This window comes from Equus przewalskii, chromosome 10, assembly GCF_037783145.1.
Source record: "Equus przewalskii isolate Varuska chromosome 10, EquPr2, whole genome shotgun sequence".
Taxonomy (NCBI): Eukaryota; Metazoa; Chordata; class Mammalia; order Perissodactyla; family Equidae; genus Equus; species Equus przewalskii.
The window spans coordinates 43,979,329-43,994,938 of NC_091840.1; the positions used below are offsets into that span (position 1 = coordinate 43,979,329).

At 35.5% G+C, this 15,610-nt stretch overlaps 1 protein-coding gene across 4 annotated transcripts in view; it reads left to right on the top strand.

Moving 5' to 3' along the window:
* Window positions 1–15,610, top strand: part of GOSR1 (golgi SNAP receptor complex member 1) — a 52,380-nt gene that overhangs the window by 24,413 nt on the left and 12,357 nt on the right. For 2 of the 4 annotated variants that reach the window (XM_008526830.2, XM_008526831.2), the window contains exon 7: window positions 13,449–13,478. In XM_008526830.2, coding sequence (XP_008525052.1) covers window positions 13,449–13,478 — 30 coding nt within the window. Of the gene's footprint in view, window positions 1–13,014; window positions 13,211–13,448; window positions 13,479–15,610 lie in introns of those variants that run through there. The other 2 variants (XM_070562839.1, XM_070562838.1) reach the window with 2 other exon arrangements.

Sequence of the window (15,610 nt, forward strand, 5' to 3'; positions counted from 1 at the left end):
TAGTTTTCTTGAGATGTCTTTGATTTTAGTGTAAGGATAATGTTGGCCCCATTAAATGAGTTGGGAAATGTCTCCTTTTCTATTTGCTGAAAGAGTTTGTACAGGCTTTGTGTTATTTCTTCCTTAAATGTTTGATAGAATTTACCAGTGAATCCATCTCAGGTTGGAGTTTTCTTTGTAGCAAGATTTTTTTTTTTTTTTTTTTTTTTTTCCCTTTTTCTCCCCAAAGCTCCCCTGGTACATAGTTGTATATTCTTCGTTGTGGGTCCTTCTAGTTGTGGCATGTGGGACGCTGCCTCAGCGTGGTTTGATGAGCAGTGCCACGTCCGCGCCCAGGATTCGAACCAACGAAACACTGGGCCGCCTGCAGCGGAGCGCGCGAACTTAACCACTCAGCCACGGGGCCAGCCCCCAGTGGCAAGATTTTTAAATTACAAAGTCACTTTCTTTTGGAGATAGAAGATTATGGCTCTGTTTGGATTTATATCCTTGGGGTTGGGGGGAGGGTGGGGTTGGGGTGGGGGTGATGGGTTATTGTGATTGGCTCAGCCTGTCACAAATTCATCTTTGTGGCCAGTGGACTTGGAAAGTCTGTTATCAGAAGAAGAGAATGTGGTATATACAGGGCTCCAGGGAAGTTACCAGCCAACTTAGTCACTTCAGTTGCGTTTACTACAATCTCTTCTATACTCCAAGCCATAAATATAGAAATAATATGGTTAAGCAAAATCTTTTTTTGTAGTGGTATTTATTGAAGTAGACTTTTACTTTAATATTTGGTTCCTCCCTCTGTCCCCCCACTAATGAATTATGAACTTTTTATCGGCCTTTAGGGCCCTACATGATCAACCTACTACGTAAGTCTCCAACTTTATCTCTTTCCATCTCTACATCTATTTCACTCTCTCCCTTTACTTACTATGTACCAGCCATACTGGACTCTATCCATTTTCTTTCCCAAAGAAATAAAGCCTTTTCCCTTCTCACCCTCTTTGTACTTAACGTTCTGTCTACTTAGAATACTCTTCTTTTAGCTTTTCATATGGCTTATTCATTGATGTCTTTATAGTCTAAGCTCACTTGTCACCTCTTCAAAGAGGCCTTTTCTAACTGTCTTGTCTGAAATAGACCCTCCTTTTTTATTCTTTAACAAAGCACTTTTTTCGTTTCTTTCATAGCATTTATGAGAATCTTTAATGATTTGTTCTTTTTGTTTATGTTTTTATTATCTGACTCTCCTTGAATGTAACCTTCTTGAGGGTAGGGACCTGGTTAGTCTAGTTCTTGGCAGTGTTGAGTCCCCAGTTCCTATTTTGTTATAGACACTTAATATTTATTTGTTGTGTAACAAATGCATATCATATATATGTGTATATACATATGTGCCCCAATGTAGAAAACCTGTTTCATTCATTTACTTATTCCCCAAATATTCATTGAATACATACTGTGTACAAGATACTGATCCAGATGATATATGTAAGAAATCTGATTTTGAGAACTAAAAGGGATATTATTAATGTGATGAATTAATTTTTTGCTTTGCAAAATGAATTTCCTATGAAATTCCTTTTAAAAAGCAAATTCTTATGTGGTATATAATAAAAGTCTTTGGCAAGCATCTCTGTTATTTACAATAGGAAACAAGATTCAGAAAGGACATAGGCCAAGGTCTCATAACCATTTAATAGTATAGCTCTTACTAATCCCACATTTCGTAACCTATTTCCGTATTTGTCTCACATCACACTGCCTTCCCTGTGATTTGCTTCTTTAAAATTTTATTTTCCTTGTATTAGGGAGCCGGCATGGCATAGTGCTATTGAGAATTAAAAGATCAGTTGCTTTTCACTTCTCTGAAAATCAAATGAACTGGCCTCTTCTCTAGTTCTTTTCATCATTAAAATAGGATAGTAGCTGTCCCTTTATGTTACATGATTTTACGGGAGAATGGCTCAAGAGTTAAGGCATTTTACAAAATTAAAATCACTCTGAAAAACTAAAGAATTTGTTTCACATAACTTCTCAAATACAGAACTGTTGTATAAAGCAATTCGTACTTAAACAGGATCAATTACAGTTATTGTTGAGAATTTGTTTTGTTTTCATTCCATTGACTATTTAGCAGATATAATAGAGTTATCATCTGAGATGGCACACATTCTTGTATTGTCATTGTACACATACATATAAATATGTCCATGAATGAGTAAAGAATTATTAAATTCTTAGTTGGAGGCTTACCTTTTCTTTGCTGACAGTTTTTCTTATGACCTTTCTCATGCTATGTTTAGACTGTTGATATTCTGAATTTTTGTAATTCACCAGCCTTGTCATTTTGGATGATCCAGAGTTGCAGTGGCAGAAATATTTTAGGTAGGCATTTTAAAAACAATAAAATGATTTCACTTTTTCTTTTTTTTTTAAGATTTTATTTTTCCTTTTTCTCCTCAAAGCCCCCCAGTACATAGTTGTGTATTTTTAGTTGTGGGTGCTTCTAGTTGTGGCACGTGGGATGCTGCCTCAGCATGGCTTGATGAGTGGTGCCATGTCCGCATCCAGGATCCGAACCAGGGAAACCCTGGGCCGCCAAAGCAGAGCACACGAACTTAACCACTTGGCCACGGAGCCGGCCCCATCACTTTTTCTTTGTTTGATGATTTCAGCCAAATTTATCTGAGGTCACACAGCTAGTAAAAGCTGAGATTCAAACCCACGTCCTCTGATTGTGTCGCTTCTGCAATACCTCATTGCCTCTCTAAGATTATTCTTATGTTATCTGCTTGACAGATACTAAGGTAATGCTTGTGAAAAGGCTTTGTAAACTGTGAGGCATTTTTGTGTAAAGCAGAACATAATGAAGGTTGTAGAGTAAGAAGAGCAAATACCAAAAGAGAAAACCTTTTATATGTACTGTTAATTTACGTTTCTTAAGTAGCATTTGAAATACTTTTGATACCAGGATAGTCTTTGTGAAATGAAATTCTAATTGTATTAACTGACTATGATCATATTTGAAAAGTATGAGACATATGATCACCATAATTTAGTGGCCTTTACAAGGAGTGGTTTTATCCCAAAAGATTTTGGTATAGTTGTATGTTTATAGTTATAGTTTAATATACATAAATAGCATGTGATTCCACTTAAATAATCAGATTATAAGATCAGTAAATGGACTAATATAGTAGACTCCTGGCGTTCAGGGTTGGACATTAGCTTTCTCAACTATGTGAACCCTAAAGGTTCCTGATGTATAGTTTTGTTGAGATACAAACTTGAATGATAGATGCTATGGAGCTAGTGATGAGGAAGTCACTTGGCTAATGAGTACGTCTGACCTGTCTGGACAACAGCATTTACACTTTAGCCTCACTTCTAACTTCATATTTGCTGCTTGTTGTTATTTACTTGGTAACTACCATAAAATGATTTATATATGTGCATACATATACTTTGTTTCTTTGTGAAACATTTCTCTAAAGAGACGACACCATTATAAAGGTAATGATAGTGAAGTGAGCCTAAGAAGTGGTGCTCCTACGTAGGAAAATGAGAAGTTTATGGAAGAAACTACATGTAATAGTAGTAGCCATAAACCTAGGACTATGCAAAGATCTTGAGATACATTCCTTACCTGTATTGGGGGTCATTTGTGTAATAGAGAATTGAATTTTTAGCCTATGAGGACTGATAGCATTTGATTATTTCACTATGTATGTATCATTCCATTCATGGGATATTTTAAATTACATGTCAAAGCTCCATTTTCCTCAGGTGGTGCATTTGCCTGCCATATTGAAATAGATGACAAAACAGATTAATATTACCCTGAACAATATTTTACTTATTTTTTATATTCATATGGTAATGTCCAATTTTACAAAGCTTAGTGACCTAGTTAGGAGCTTATGTACAGAATTCATTCTTCTTCACTTGGAACTCTAGTGAAAGCAAATCAAGACTAATCAAGACAGTGTGGTATTGGTGAAAGAATATACAAATAGATAAATGGAAGAGAGTAGAGAACCCAGAAATAGACCCTCACAATATAGTAAATCTTTGACGGAGGAGCAAAGGCAATTCAATGGAGAAAAGATAGTATTTCAACAAATGGTACTAGAACAATTGGATATCCACATGCAAGAAAACAAATATAGACACTGACCTTACACCTTTCGCAAAAGTAATTCAAAATAGATCATAGACCTACATGTAAAATACAAAACTTTTAGAAGTTGTATAACATAGGAGAAAATCTAGGTGACATTGGGTTTGGTGATAGTTTTAGATACAACACTAAAAACACCATCCATGAAAGAAGAAATTGATAAGATGGACTTCGTTAAATTTAAACACTTCTAGAAGGCCAGCCCAGTGGTGCAGCAGTTAAATTTGCATGTTCTGCTTCAGTGTCCCAGGATTCGCTGGTTCAGATCCCGGGTGCGGACCTAGCACTGCTTGGTGAGCCACGCTGTGGCACAGGTGTCCCACATATAGATTAGAGGAAGATGGGCACAATATTAGCTCAGGGCCAGTCTTCCCCAGCAAAAAAAAAGGAGGGTTGGTGGTAGATGTTAGCTCAGGGCTAATCTTCCTCAAAAAAAATAAGTAAAATAAAGTAAATTTTAAAAATAAAAAAAATTAAACACTTCTTTTCTGCCAAAGGCACAGTCAAGAGAATGAAAAGACAAGCCACAGACTGGAAGGAAATATTTGTAAAACACCTATCTGATAAAGAATTGTTATCCAAAATAGACAAAGAACCCTTAAAACTCAATAATGAGGCAAAAGATATGAACAGATACTTCATCTGAGAAGTTATGCAGATGGCAAATAAGCATATGAAGAAGTGTTCAACATCATGTCAGTAGGGAGTTGCAAATTAAAACAACTAGATACCACCTCACACCTATTAGAATGGCTAAAATGCAAAACACTGACAGCACCAAATGTTGGCAAGGATGTGGAGCAATAGGAACTCTCACTCATTACTGGTGGGAGTACAAAATGGTACAGCCATTTGGAAACCAGTTTGGCAGTTTTCTTAAAAAGCTAAATATAGACTTACCATATAATCCAGCAGTCATGCTCCTAGGTATTTACCTAAATGAATTGAAAGCTTACGTCTAAACAAAAACGTGCACGTAAATGTTTGTAGCAGCTTTACTCATTGCCAGAAATTCAAAGCAACCAAGATGTCTTTCAATAAGTGAATGGATAAAGAAACTGTGGTACATCCATGCAATGGAATATCATTCAATGATACAGGAAATAAGCTATCCAGCCCCAAAAGACAGGGAGGGCCCTTAAATGCATAAAAGAAGCCAGTCTGAAAAGGCTACATACTGTATGATTCCAACTGTCTGACAAAAGGCAAAACTAGACAGTAGAAAGATCAGTTGTTGCCAGGGTTTCAGAGTGAGAAGAGGAGGAATAATGAACAGATGGAGCCCAGGGGATATTTAGGGCAGTAAAACTAGTCTGTATGACACTGTGATGGTGCATACATGACATTATGCTTTTATGAAAACCCATGAACTGTGCAACACAAGGAGCAAACCCTAATGTAAACTGAGTCTTATTTAATAATAATGTATCAATATTGATTCGATTGTAACAAATGTATCACTCTAAAAGATGTTAATAATAGATGGGGGAGAATGGGTATATAGGTACCCTGTACTTTGTGCTGAGTATTTCTTATACCTAAAACTGTCCTTAAAAACAAGTCTCTGATTTTAAAAAATGGAAAAAATGACTTTCCAGGATCTCACTGCTAATAATTTAGCTTTTGCTTTTTTCGTTTTTTCTCTCCCTGAACTAGGTAGAATTCTGAGTCTGTCAGATGCTTAACTTTCTGTCCTTAGGTAACTTTATGTAATTATAAAACAAAATTTCTGTGCTAAATAAACCATGAAAAAAGCCTGTAAAGATACTCCTTGGTCTACCCAGACTGGAAGGAAATATGCCAAAATATTAATGTTAATGGAAGAATGGTTGCAAATGATTTCTACTTTCATCTTTGTTTTTCTGTATTTTCCAAATGTTTTCTGTAAAATAAATATCTGTTTGCACTAAAACAGCTTTTTGTATCCTACTGCAGCTTAATTGTATTCGGTTAACATGTTTTAAGAGATATTTAGATAGAAGTAATTAAGACCTAGACCTTAAGGATCTCTCTGGTTAACTATAAGTAAATGAGAGACGGCATCAACACAGTGCTTCGTGTAAATGATCTGATTGGTTACTGACAGCCTCATCAATTGCAGTTTACAAAGAGATCGATTTTTAAATTCTATTTATTAGATACTTGTTTGTTTTCTTATTTGCTTGCTTATTCATTTACATTTTTGTTATTAATTACCTGCTCTTTTAAAAGAGAATTCTAATTAGGTCTCATTTTTATTCCTGAAATTTGTGCCAATTGCAGGATGTATCTTGGGAGAGATGAATTATTTTTTGAAAAGAGAATTACTATTTGAATATGGCTTCACTGATTCCTTGGTACAGTAATTGGTTATAAAATTTGGCTCATTGTTTTCAGCTAGTTTGGTCTTGAGAGAAACAGAAACTTGTTGCTTAATTAAAGACTCTAGATGACTATGGAATGCCTCTGGGCTGTTAATTCCACTTGATTATATATGTTATACCCCACAGGAAAGCAATTTTAAATTCAACTTTTACCAGATTATGCCATCTTTATGGAGCCACTCTATCGTTGAATTATATCCACACTGTCCAGGATGCTTTTAATGAATGGTGTTTATTCAAGTGGAAGTCTTAGCTAAATGAGTAAGGACTTGGAGACTTTGGGCAATCTGAGAAGAAATTTAAAAATAACTTGCCTGGCCAGCCCCATGGCTGAGTGGTTAAGTTCATGCACTCCGCTTCAGCGGCCCAGGGTTTCGCCGATTTGGATTCTGGGCGCAGACGCGGCACGGCTCATCAGGCCATGCTGAGGTAGCGTCTCATATAGTACAACCAGAGGGACTCACAACTAGTATATACAACTATGTACTGGGGGCTTTGGGAAGGAAAAAGAAAAAAAGATTGGCAAAAGTTGTTAGCTCGGTGCCAGTCTTTAAAAAAAAAAAAAAGTATGCTTTAAAAGAAAAAATCACTGGCTTTCCTCTGCTTATGCCACTACAGTCATGCGCCATGTAACATTTTGGTCAACAACAGGCTGCATATATGATGGTGGTCCCATAAGGTTAATACCTTGTAGCCTAGATGTGTAGTAGGCTATGCCATCTGGGTTTGTCTAAGTACACTCTGCGGTGTTTACGCAGAGACAAAATCACCTGATGACGCATTGCTCAGAACAATCCCCGTTGTTATGTGACACATAACTGTGTATAAACTAAGGCTACCAGGGGGAGGAATAGCTCCTTCCTCCGTAGGGTAGGATATTTGGGATTATAATTTTGGTTTTCTTTTTAAGTAAAGCCTATTATTAGGTTGGCTTCTTTTTCAGGGGAATCCAGCAAACTCTTTTCTTTGACTGCAGTTCAGATGATGCTATAAAATTACCATATGAGGAAAAATTGTCAATTTCAAATGTATAAAATGGTCTATCTCAATGAAAATGTATCCTTTTAAGAAAACCTATTCTTGAAAATCTAGTTTTATACCAAAAATGGAAGATAAATGGAGGCATGCTTTATAAAAGATTTTTAATTTGATTCATGCAAATAGAGTGGTCTTATTACATTTAAAATATGATTTAAGTTGTCCAAAATGTCATTTTCAGAAAGCATACCTTTTAAGGAAAGTACTCATTACATAAAACAAAGGTTATATCTGTGTGCTACAAACAACACCAAAAATTTTCTTTCTATGTAACCACATAGGAAGTTGTTCCTTAGTGACCATTTCAACCTTACTTCTTCAGGAACGTTGTCTTGGAATACAAAATATAAGGAATTTGTTTTCTAACTAAAGTCTAGTAGTTAGGCTAATTTATTAGCTAGTGAACTTCAGCTCTGACGTCTGGTTCAGAGCAGATACAAAGAAACACTATTCTATCTTCAGATCTTACAGAAAGCAGATAATGGTCATAATGAAGTATATCTGGCTGATTTTCTGATGATTTGTGTGAAATGCTTAGCTTTGTATTTTTACAGTTCTCTTTAGACAGATGGAAATATATTTTCCACAGAATAGTTTTTCTCTTTTTTTTTAAACACTGCTTCACGATTGTATACTTCTTAATGTTTGTACCTTTATATTCAGTCTAACTTGGAATTGGGTTTTTGTTGTTGTTTGGTACAATGGTCAACACTTTGGTTTTTAAATTTTTAGCTTTTTATTTGAGTTTATTGTAGATTCACAAGCATTTCACCCACTGGTAACATCTTATAAAATTATAACATTATATCACAACCAAGATAATGACATTGATATTCTTGTCAGAGCTTATCGATCACCACAAGGATCCCTTGTGTTGCCCTTCTGTAGCTACACCCACTTATCTCCCACCTCCCACCCCCCTCATTAACCTCTGGCAACCGCTAATCTGTTCTCCATTTCTATAATTTTGTCATTTCAAGAATGTTGCCTGTACATGGAATTATACAGTATGTAACCTTTAAAGATTGATTTTTTTTCGCTCGATGTAATTCTCTGGAGATTCATCCAGGTTGTTGCATATATCACTAGCTTGTTTCTTTTTATTGTTGAGTAGTGTTCCATGGTATGAATATATCACAATTTGTTTAACCATTCACCCATTGAAGGACATCTAGGCTATTTCCAGCTTTTGGCTATTACGTATAAAGTTGCTGTAAACATTTTGTATAAACATAATGTTTTATTTCTCTAGGATAAATGCCCAGGAGTGTAATTGCTGGATCATATGGTAGTTCTATTTTTTTTTTTTTTTTTTTTTTTGAGGAACCTCCATACTCTTTTCCAGAGTGGCTGCACCAATTTACATTCTCACCAACAGTGCGCAAAGCTTCCCTTTTCTTCACATCCTCACCAACACTTGTTATTTCTAGTCTTTTTGATAATAGCCATTCTAACAGGTATAAGGTGGTATCTCATTGTGGTTTTAATTTGCATTTCCCTGATATTAATGATGTAGAGCATCTTTTCATGTACCTGTTGGCCTTCTGTATGTCTTCTTTAGAAAAATACCTACTCTGATCTTCTGCCCTTTTTTTTTGGCTTGAGGAAGATTGGCCCTGAGCCAAGATCTGTGCCAGTCTTCCTCCATTTTGTATGTGGGTTGCTGCTACAGCATGGCTTGATGAGGGGTGTAGGTCCACACCTGGGATCTGAACCCACAAACCCAGGCTGTCGAAGCAGAGCATTCACCACCGGGCCAGCCCCTACTGCCCATTTTTTAATCGAATTGTTTTTTTGTTTTGTTCTTTTGGTGAAGAAGAAATGGCCCTGAGCTAACATCCGTTGCCAATCTTCCTGTTTTTGCTTGAGGAAGATTGTCCCGGAGCTAACATCTGTGGCAGTCTTCCTCTGTTTTGTATGTCAGATGCCACCACAGCATGGCTTGATGAGCGGTGTGTAGGTCCATCCCCGGAATCTGAACCTGTGAATCCTGGACTGCTGAAGCAGGGCGTGCGAACTTAACCACTATGCCAACAGGGGCCCACCCCTGAATTGTTTGGTTTTTTGCTATTGAGTTATTTAAGTTTTTTATGTATTTTGGGTATTATCCCCTTATAAAATATATGATTTGCAGATATTTTCTCCCATTCAATAGGTTTCCTTTTCATTTTGATGATGGTTTCCTTTGCTGTGCAGAAGGTTTTAGTTTGTCGTAGTCCCACTTGTTTATTTTGTTTTTGTTGCTTTTGCTTTTGATGTCAAATTCAAAAAAATCATCACTAAGACCTATGCCAGGTTGCTTAGCACCTTACCACCCATGTTTTCTTCTAGTCTTATGGTTTCAGGTCTTATGTTCAAGTCTTTAATCCATTTTGAGTTAATTTTTGGGTATGGTGTAAAATGGTGATCCAGTTTCATTCTTTTGCATGTGGCTGTCCAATTTCCCCAACATCATTTAGTAAAGAGATTGTCTTTTCCCCATTGTATATTCTTAGCTCCTTTGTCATAAAATAATTGGCCATGTATGCATGGATTTATTTCTGGGCTCTCTATTCTGTTCAGTGGATCTTTGTGTCTGTTTTTATGCAGTACGATACTGTTTTAATTAATCTAGCTTTGTAATACAGTTTGAAATCAGGAAGCATGATGTCTCCAGCTTTGTTCTTCTTTCTAAAGATTGCTTTAGCTATGCAGGGTCTTTTTATGGCTCCATACAGATTTTAGGATTATTTGTTCTATTTCTTTGAAAACTGCCATTAGAATTTTGATAGAGATTGCGTTGAATCTGTATATTGCTTTGGGTAGTATGGACATTTTAACAATATTCTTCCAATCCATGAACATGGAATGTCTTTCCATTTATTTGTGTCTTCAATTTTTTTCATTAATGTCTTGTAGTTTTCAATATACAAATCTTCCACTTTCTTGGTTAAATTTATTCCTAGGTATTTTATTCTTTTTGATGCAATTGCAAATGGGATTGTTTTCTTAATTTCTCTTTCTGACAGTTCATTATTAGTGTATAGAAATGAAACAGATTTTTGTGTATTGATTTTGTATCCTGCAACATTGCTAAATTCCTTTATTAGTTCTAATAGTTTTTTGATGGATTCTCTAGGGTTTTCTATATGTAATATCATGTCATCTGCAAATAGTGATGGTTTTACTTCTTTTGACTTTGGATGCCTTTTATTTCTTTTTCTTGCCTTATTGCTCTGGCTAGGACTTCCAATACTGTGTTGAATTAAAGTGGCAAGAATGGGCATCCTTGTCTTATTCCTGATCTTAGAGGAAAAGCTTTTAGCTTTTCACCCTTGATGATTATGTTAGCTGTGCATTTGTCATATATGGCCTTTATTATATTCAGGTACGTTCCCTCTCTACCTGCTTTGTTGAGAGTTTTTATCATAAATGGATGTTGGGTTTTATCAAATGTCGTTTCTGCATCTATTGAGATGGTCATATGATTTTTATTCCTCATTTTGTTAATGTGGTGTATCACATTGACTGATTTGCGGATGTTGAACCATCTTTGCATCCCTGGAATAAATCCCACTTGATCATGTGTATGATCCTTTTAATATATTGTTGAATTCAGTTTGCTAATACTTTGTTGAGGGTTTTTGCATATATGCTCATCAGGAATATTGACCAGTAATTTTCTTTTCTCGTGGCATCCTTATGGTATTTAGAACAGTACATGTCTCATTATAAACTCTCCATAAGTATTTTTAGCAAATATGTCATCATTTTTAACAAATTAGCAAATTAATAGTCTACTCTTCACTTAATTTAGTAGTTTATTTAATTGATTTTATCTTCATTAAGGCTGTTAATACAAAACTAGTTTGTTGAGCTTGGCAATAGAATTATTTATTTTCATATTATACTGCCTGGATTTTTAAATATCTCATTTATATGCCCTTTGATGTACTAAAAGGCCTTGATGAGGACAGTCAACCAAACCATTGTATTGAACAAGGAGGTATTAACCCAAGTCTAGTTAACCACTCCCTCTTTTGTGACTTTGTGATCACTCTACCAAGATACCCGTAGGCCTATATATTGTCTATCTTTGTAAGATCTATGGAGGTTGATGCCTTGTCTTTGTAACCCCTGTCTGATCTGACCCAGTACACTCCAGGGGCACTTCCGTACACATTTGTTAACAAAATAAATACATGTTTTGTAATTAATAGATTTTACCAGAACAGTGGGTTTATCTGGAAATTTATATCAACTTTATGCTTAGATTTAGAATTAGTCCATAGTTATTGAGAAACTACTGTAATGATAGCAAAAAATAGTTAGTGCTTATCAATGTACTAGGTCCTGTTCTAATCATACATATATGTAAACTTCTTAAATCCTCTTAACAAGTAGGTTTTTTCTTTATCATTGCCATTTTACAGATGAGAAAACTGAGGCACAGAGTAACTTGCCTAAGGTCAGATAGTTAATAAGTGGTAGAGCCAGCATTCAAAAGCCACACAGTCTAGCTTTTAATCCCTCCACTATCTTTGTAATTTTTGAAATTCTTAATCACATGTTTATATATGATATTTATGACATTTTTAAAGCTCGTCTTTGGCCCTAGTCCATGCAATATTTAGATTTTCTGGTCCACCACTTTATAATGAAACTTCAACTTATTAGTTTGTACAGTGAACTTAGAAATTCTTTTGGAAAGAAGTAGTTGGAAAAAATATGCAAGTATTTGAGTGCCTACTGTATTCCTTACACTGTGCCAAATGGATACAGATATACAGATATCAAGGAGTTCCTTCTTTCTGCTGTAAAGTTACCCCTTTACCAAACTTAGCTTACCTATTAATTCCTCCCTAAAATTGTTTTTTCATTTGTGTCTTTCTTTCCAATGTGTGATGCATGAAGGCAGATGTTTTACAGATCAAAGGTGCATTTGCTGTCTTTATTCAGATTCTTGAATTCTAATGTTTGGTAAGCTGAGACTTGGTTTTCTTTCCAAAAAAACTGTTTCCCAAAAAAGGAAGGAACTTTAAGGTGTAAATAATTACTACTTGTAGGCATCAGAACTATTCATGAATTGCTTAACGATGGGGATACATTTTGAGAAATGTATCACTAGGTGATTTTGTCATTGTGCAACATCACAGAGTGTATTTAAACAAACCTAGATGGTATAGCCTACTGCACACGTAGGCTGTATGGTACTAATCTTATGGGACCACCTTTGTTTATATAGTCCGTTGTTGACTGAAATATCGTGTGGCACATGATTGTGTATTTGCCTATCCTGTCTCAACAAGTTGGTTGTAATTCTTAAGTTTTGAATAGACAGTGGTGACATCGTTCAGCTATCTAGATTAAAGAAGTTTCATTTCTTTATGCTGTCATTAAAACTGTTCTGACTTGGGGGCTGGCCCCATGGCCGAGTGGTTAAATTCTCGCCCTCTGTTTCAGCGGCCCAGGGTTTTGCTGGTTCGGATCCAGGGCATGGACATGGTACCAGTCATCAAGCCGTGCTGAGGCAGTGTCCCACATGCCACAACTAGAAGGACCCACAACTAAAAATACACAACTATGTACCGAGGGGCTTTGGGAGAAAAAGGAAAAATAAAAAAATCTTAAAAAAACTGTTCTGACTTTAATTATTAAGTATCTCTGTGGAAGAAATAGATTTCAGCTAGCAAATACAAGTAGGAGGAAAATTACATGTATGGATAAATTAAGTTTATTTCAGAGTCCAGAATTTTGTCCAGATGCTTTCAAAAGTCTGGGTATTCTGTTTACATAATGGCTGAAAAGTTAACCTATCTATAAAGTGTAGAAAAATTAAGTACAAGTTTTAAATGTGCTTTAATAATTCCAGAATTTGAATTTTCTTTTATTTGCAGCTCAGATCGTTTGATAGAAGAGACAATAAGGTAAGGAAAAACTCTTGTCCTACTTTCTTGTGTTTTTTGTTTACACATAAATGAACAGATCAGGTTAACCCCGTAACTAGAGTTAAAGTCTATTCATCTTCTTTAAGGATGGGAATTTCACTAGATGGTAATGTATTTTTACTGTATCCTTCCCTTATAAGAGACATTTGAAGCCCAAAACATTTGTTTTCAGAATTACTAGAATTAGCTTTTTTTAACCTAGGTTAATTTTTCTGATTAATTCATACTCGATATTTTCAGCCTCAATCTTTTTATTCTCACTTTTTAATGGAAAACAATCTTAAACATATGATTTGGTAAATGTCTTATTTATACCATTTATATAGACTTGGTTTCTGTTCCAGCAGCTGTAGACAATCTACTGCAGTAATATTTAGTATTATCTGTAATAACATTGAAGTAGTTTCCTGCTTAAGGTAAGGGACATTTATTTGTTGGTTTGAACTGCTTAATTTTCTAGGATTGGTGAATTTTTAAATACCTATCTTATGACAGTAAGAAAGGAAGTTAACTAGATATGATTGCTATGATACAGAGTTCAGCAGTGTCTAAAGCATTGTTTTTCAGGAAAGGTAGGACGAAGTACATAGAAAGAAACACTTGTATTGTTATGGTAGGCTGGCTGTCGTGCTCGAGTGCTTGACATGCTTTATTCTATTTAATCTGCAATAACCCGTGAGGTAGACACTGATCATTAGACACCATCTCCAAAACAAAAAAGAAATCTTAAGGTTAGTAATTTGCTTGTTGTCACATGACTGATAAATAGTATGGAGGATTCAAATCCTCAAATCTAAGTCTGTAACTCTGGAACCAGAGCTCTGTCTAAACCACTTCTGTGTTTACCACCTTGTGGAAAGAGTACAAGCTTTGGAGTGTGATTTGGTTGGAAACTTGGCTGTGCTACTTATTAGATCTCTGTTCTTGGATGAATTACTTGAGGCCTTTATTTTCTTATGTGTTTAAAAACATGAGATTGATGATAATACCTACCCTAAAAGATTGTTGCGAAGACTAAAGATAATATGAGTAAAACACCTAGTACAATGCCTGACTGATAGTAGGTAATCTGTAAATGGTAGCTCTATTGTTAATACAGATTTTTTTTTTTTACTTTTTATTTTGATATTTCAGGTTTTAGAACAGTTCCAATAGTACAGAGAATTCCCATATACCCTTTACCTAGATTCCCCATTTTGCCACATTTGCTTTATTACCTTTTTCTGAACAACTTAAAAATAAGTTGTAAGCATGATACCTCTTTACCCCTAAATATTTCAGTGTTCATATTTTAAATATTTATTTATATTGATATGGACTCATGAATTCTAATCTTACTCAATTTTATAATATGTTTCTATCATTATTTAATAATAATAAATTGTAATCTTTTATAATAATATGTAGTTATCATGTCTTGGAATTTTGTTTAAATTGCATGCACTGGGCATTCTGACTGAGCAGTGTTCACAGAATTGTCTAATTGTCAACTGAAATATCTGCCTTGTGACTCCTTCCCTTTCATCAGCACATGAAGTAAGATCACATTTTGCCAGGAATTTGTGTGTGTGTGTGTGTGTGAGGAAGATTGGCCCTGGGCTAACATCTGTTGCCAATCTTCCTCTATTTTATGTGGGATGCCGCCGCAGTGTGGTTTGACAAGTGGTTGCCAGGTCCACGCCTGGGATCCGAACCTGCAAACCCTGGGCCACTGAAGCAGAGCTTGTGAACTTATGCCACCAGGCAGGCCCTGAGAATTCTTTGCTTAAAGTCTCCTTAATAGCCCTTTTTTTCCTTCCTTTTATTTCCTCCTCTTTCTGCCTGATCTTCTAGGGCCAGGCTGTCTTAATTAAGCTTCTCAATTCAAAGCTGGCCTATTTAAGGGCTGGTAATATCAGTATAAAAGTTTAGAGTACCTCCTAGAATAGAAACATTTGAAAACCATTGAATCACTGCTACTATTATTTTGCTAGTTAAAAAGCAAAAAACATGCAATTGGAATTTTATTTCACTGTTTCCCTTTATTTCAAAATGTGATGGGTAGCACAACTGAAATTTCATTGACTATAAAGCTAGTTATGATTACTTATGGATAATATAAAAGTTGTGTC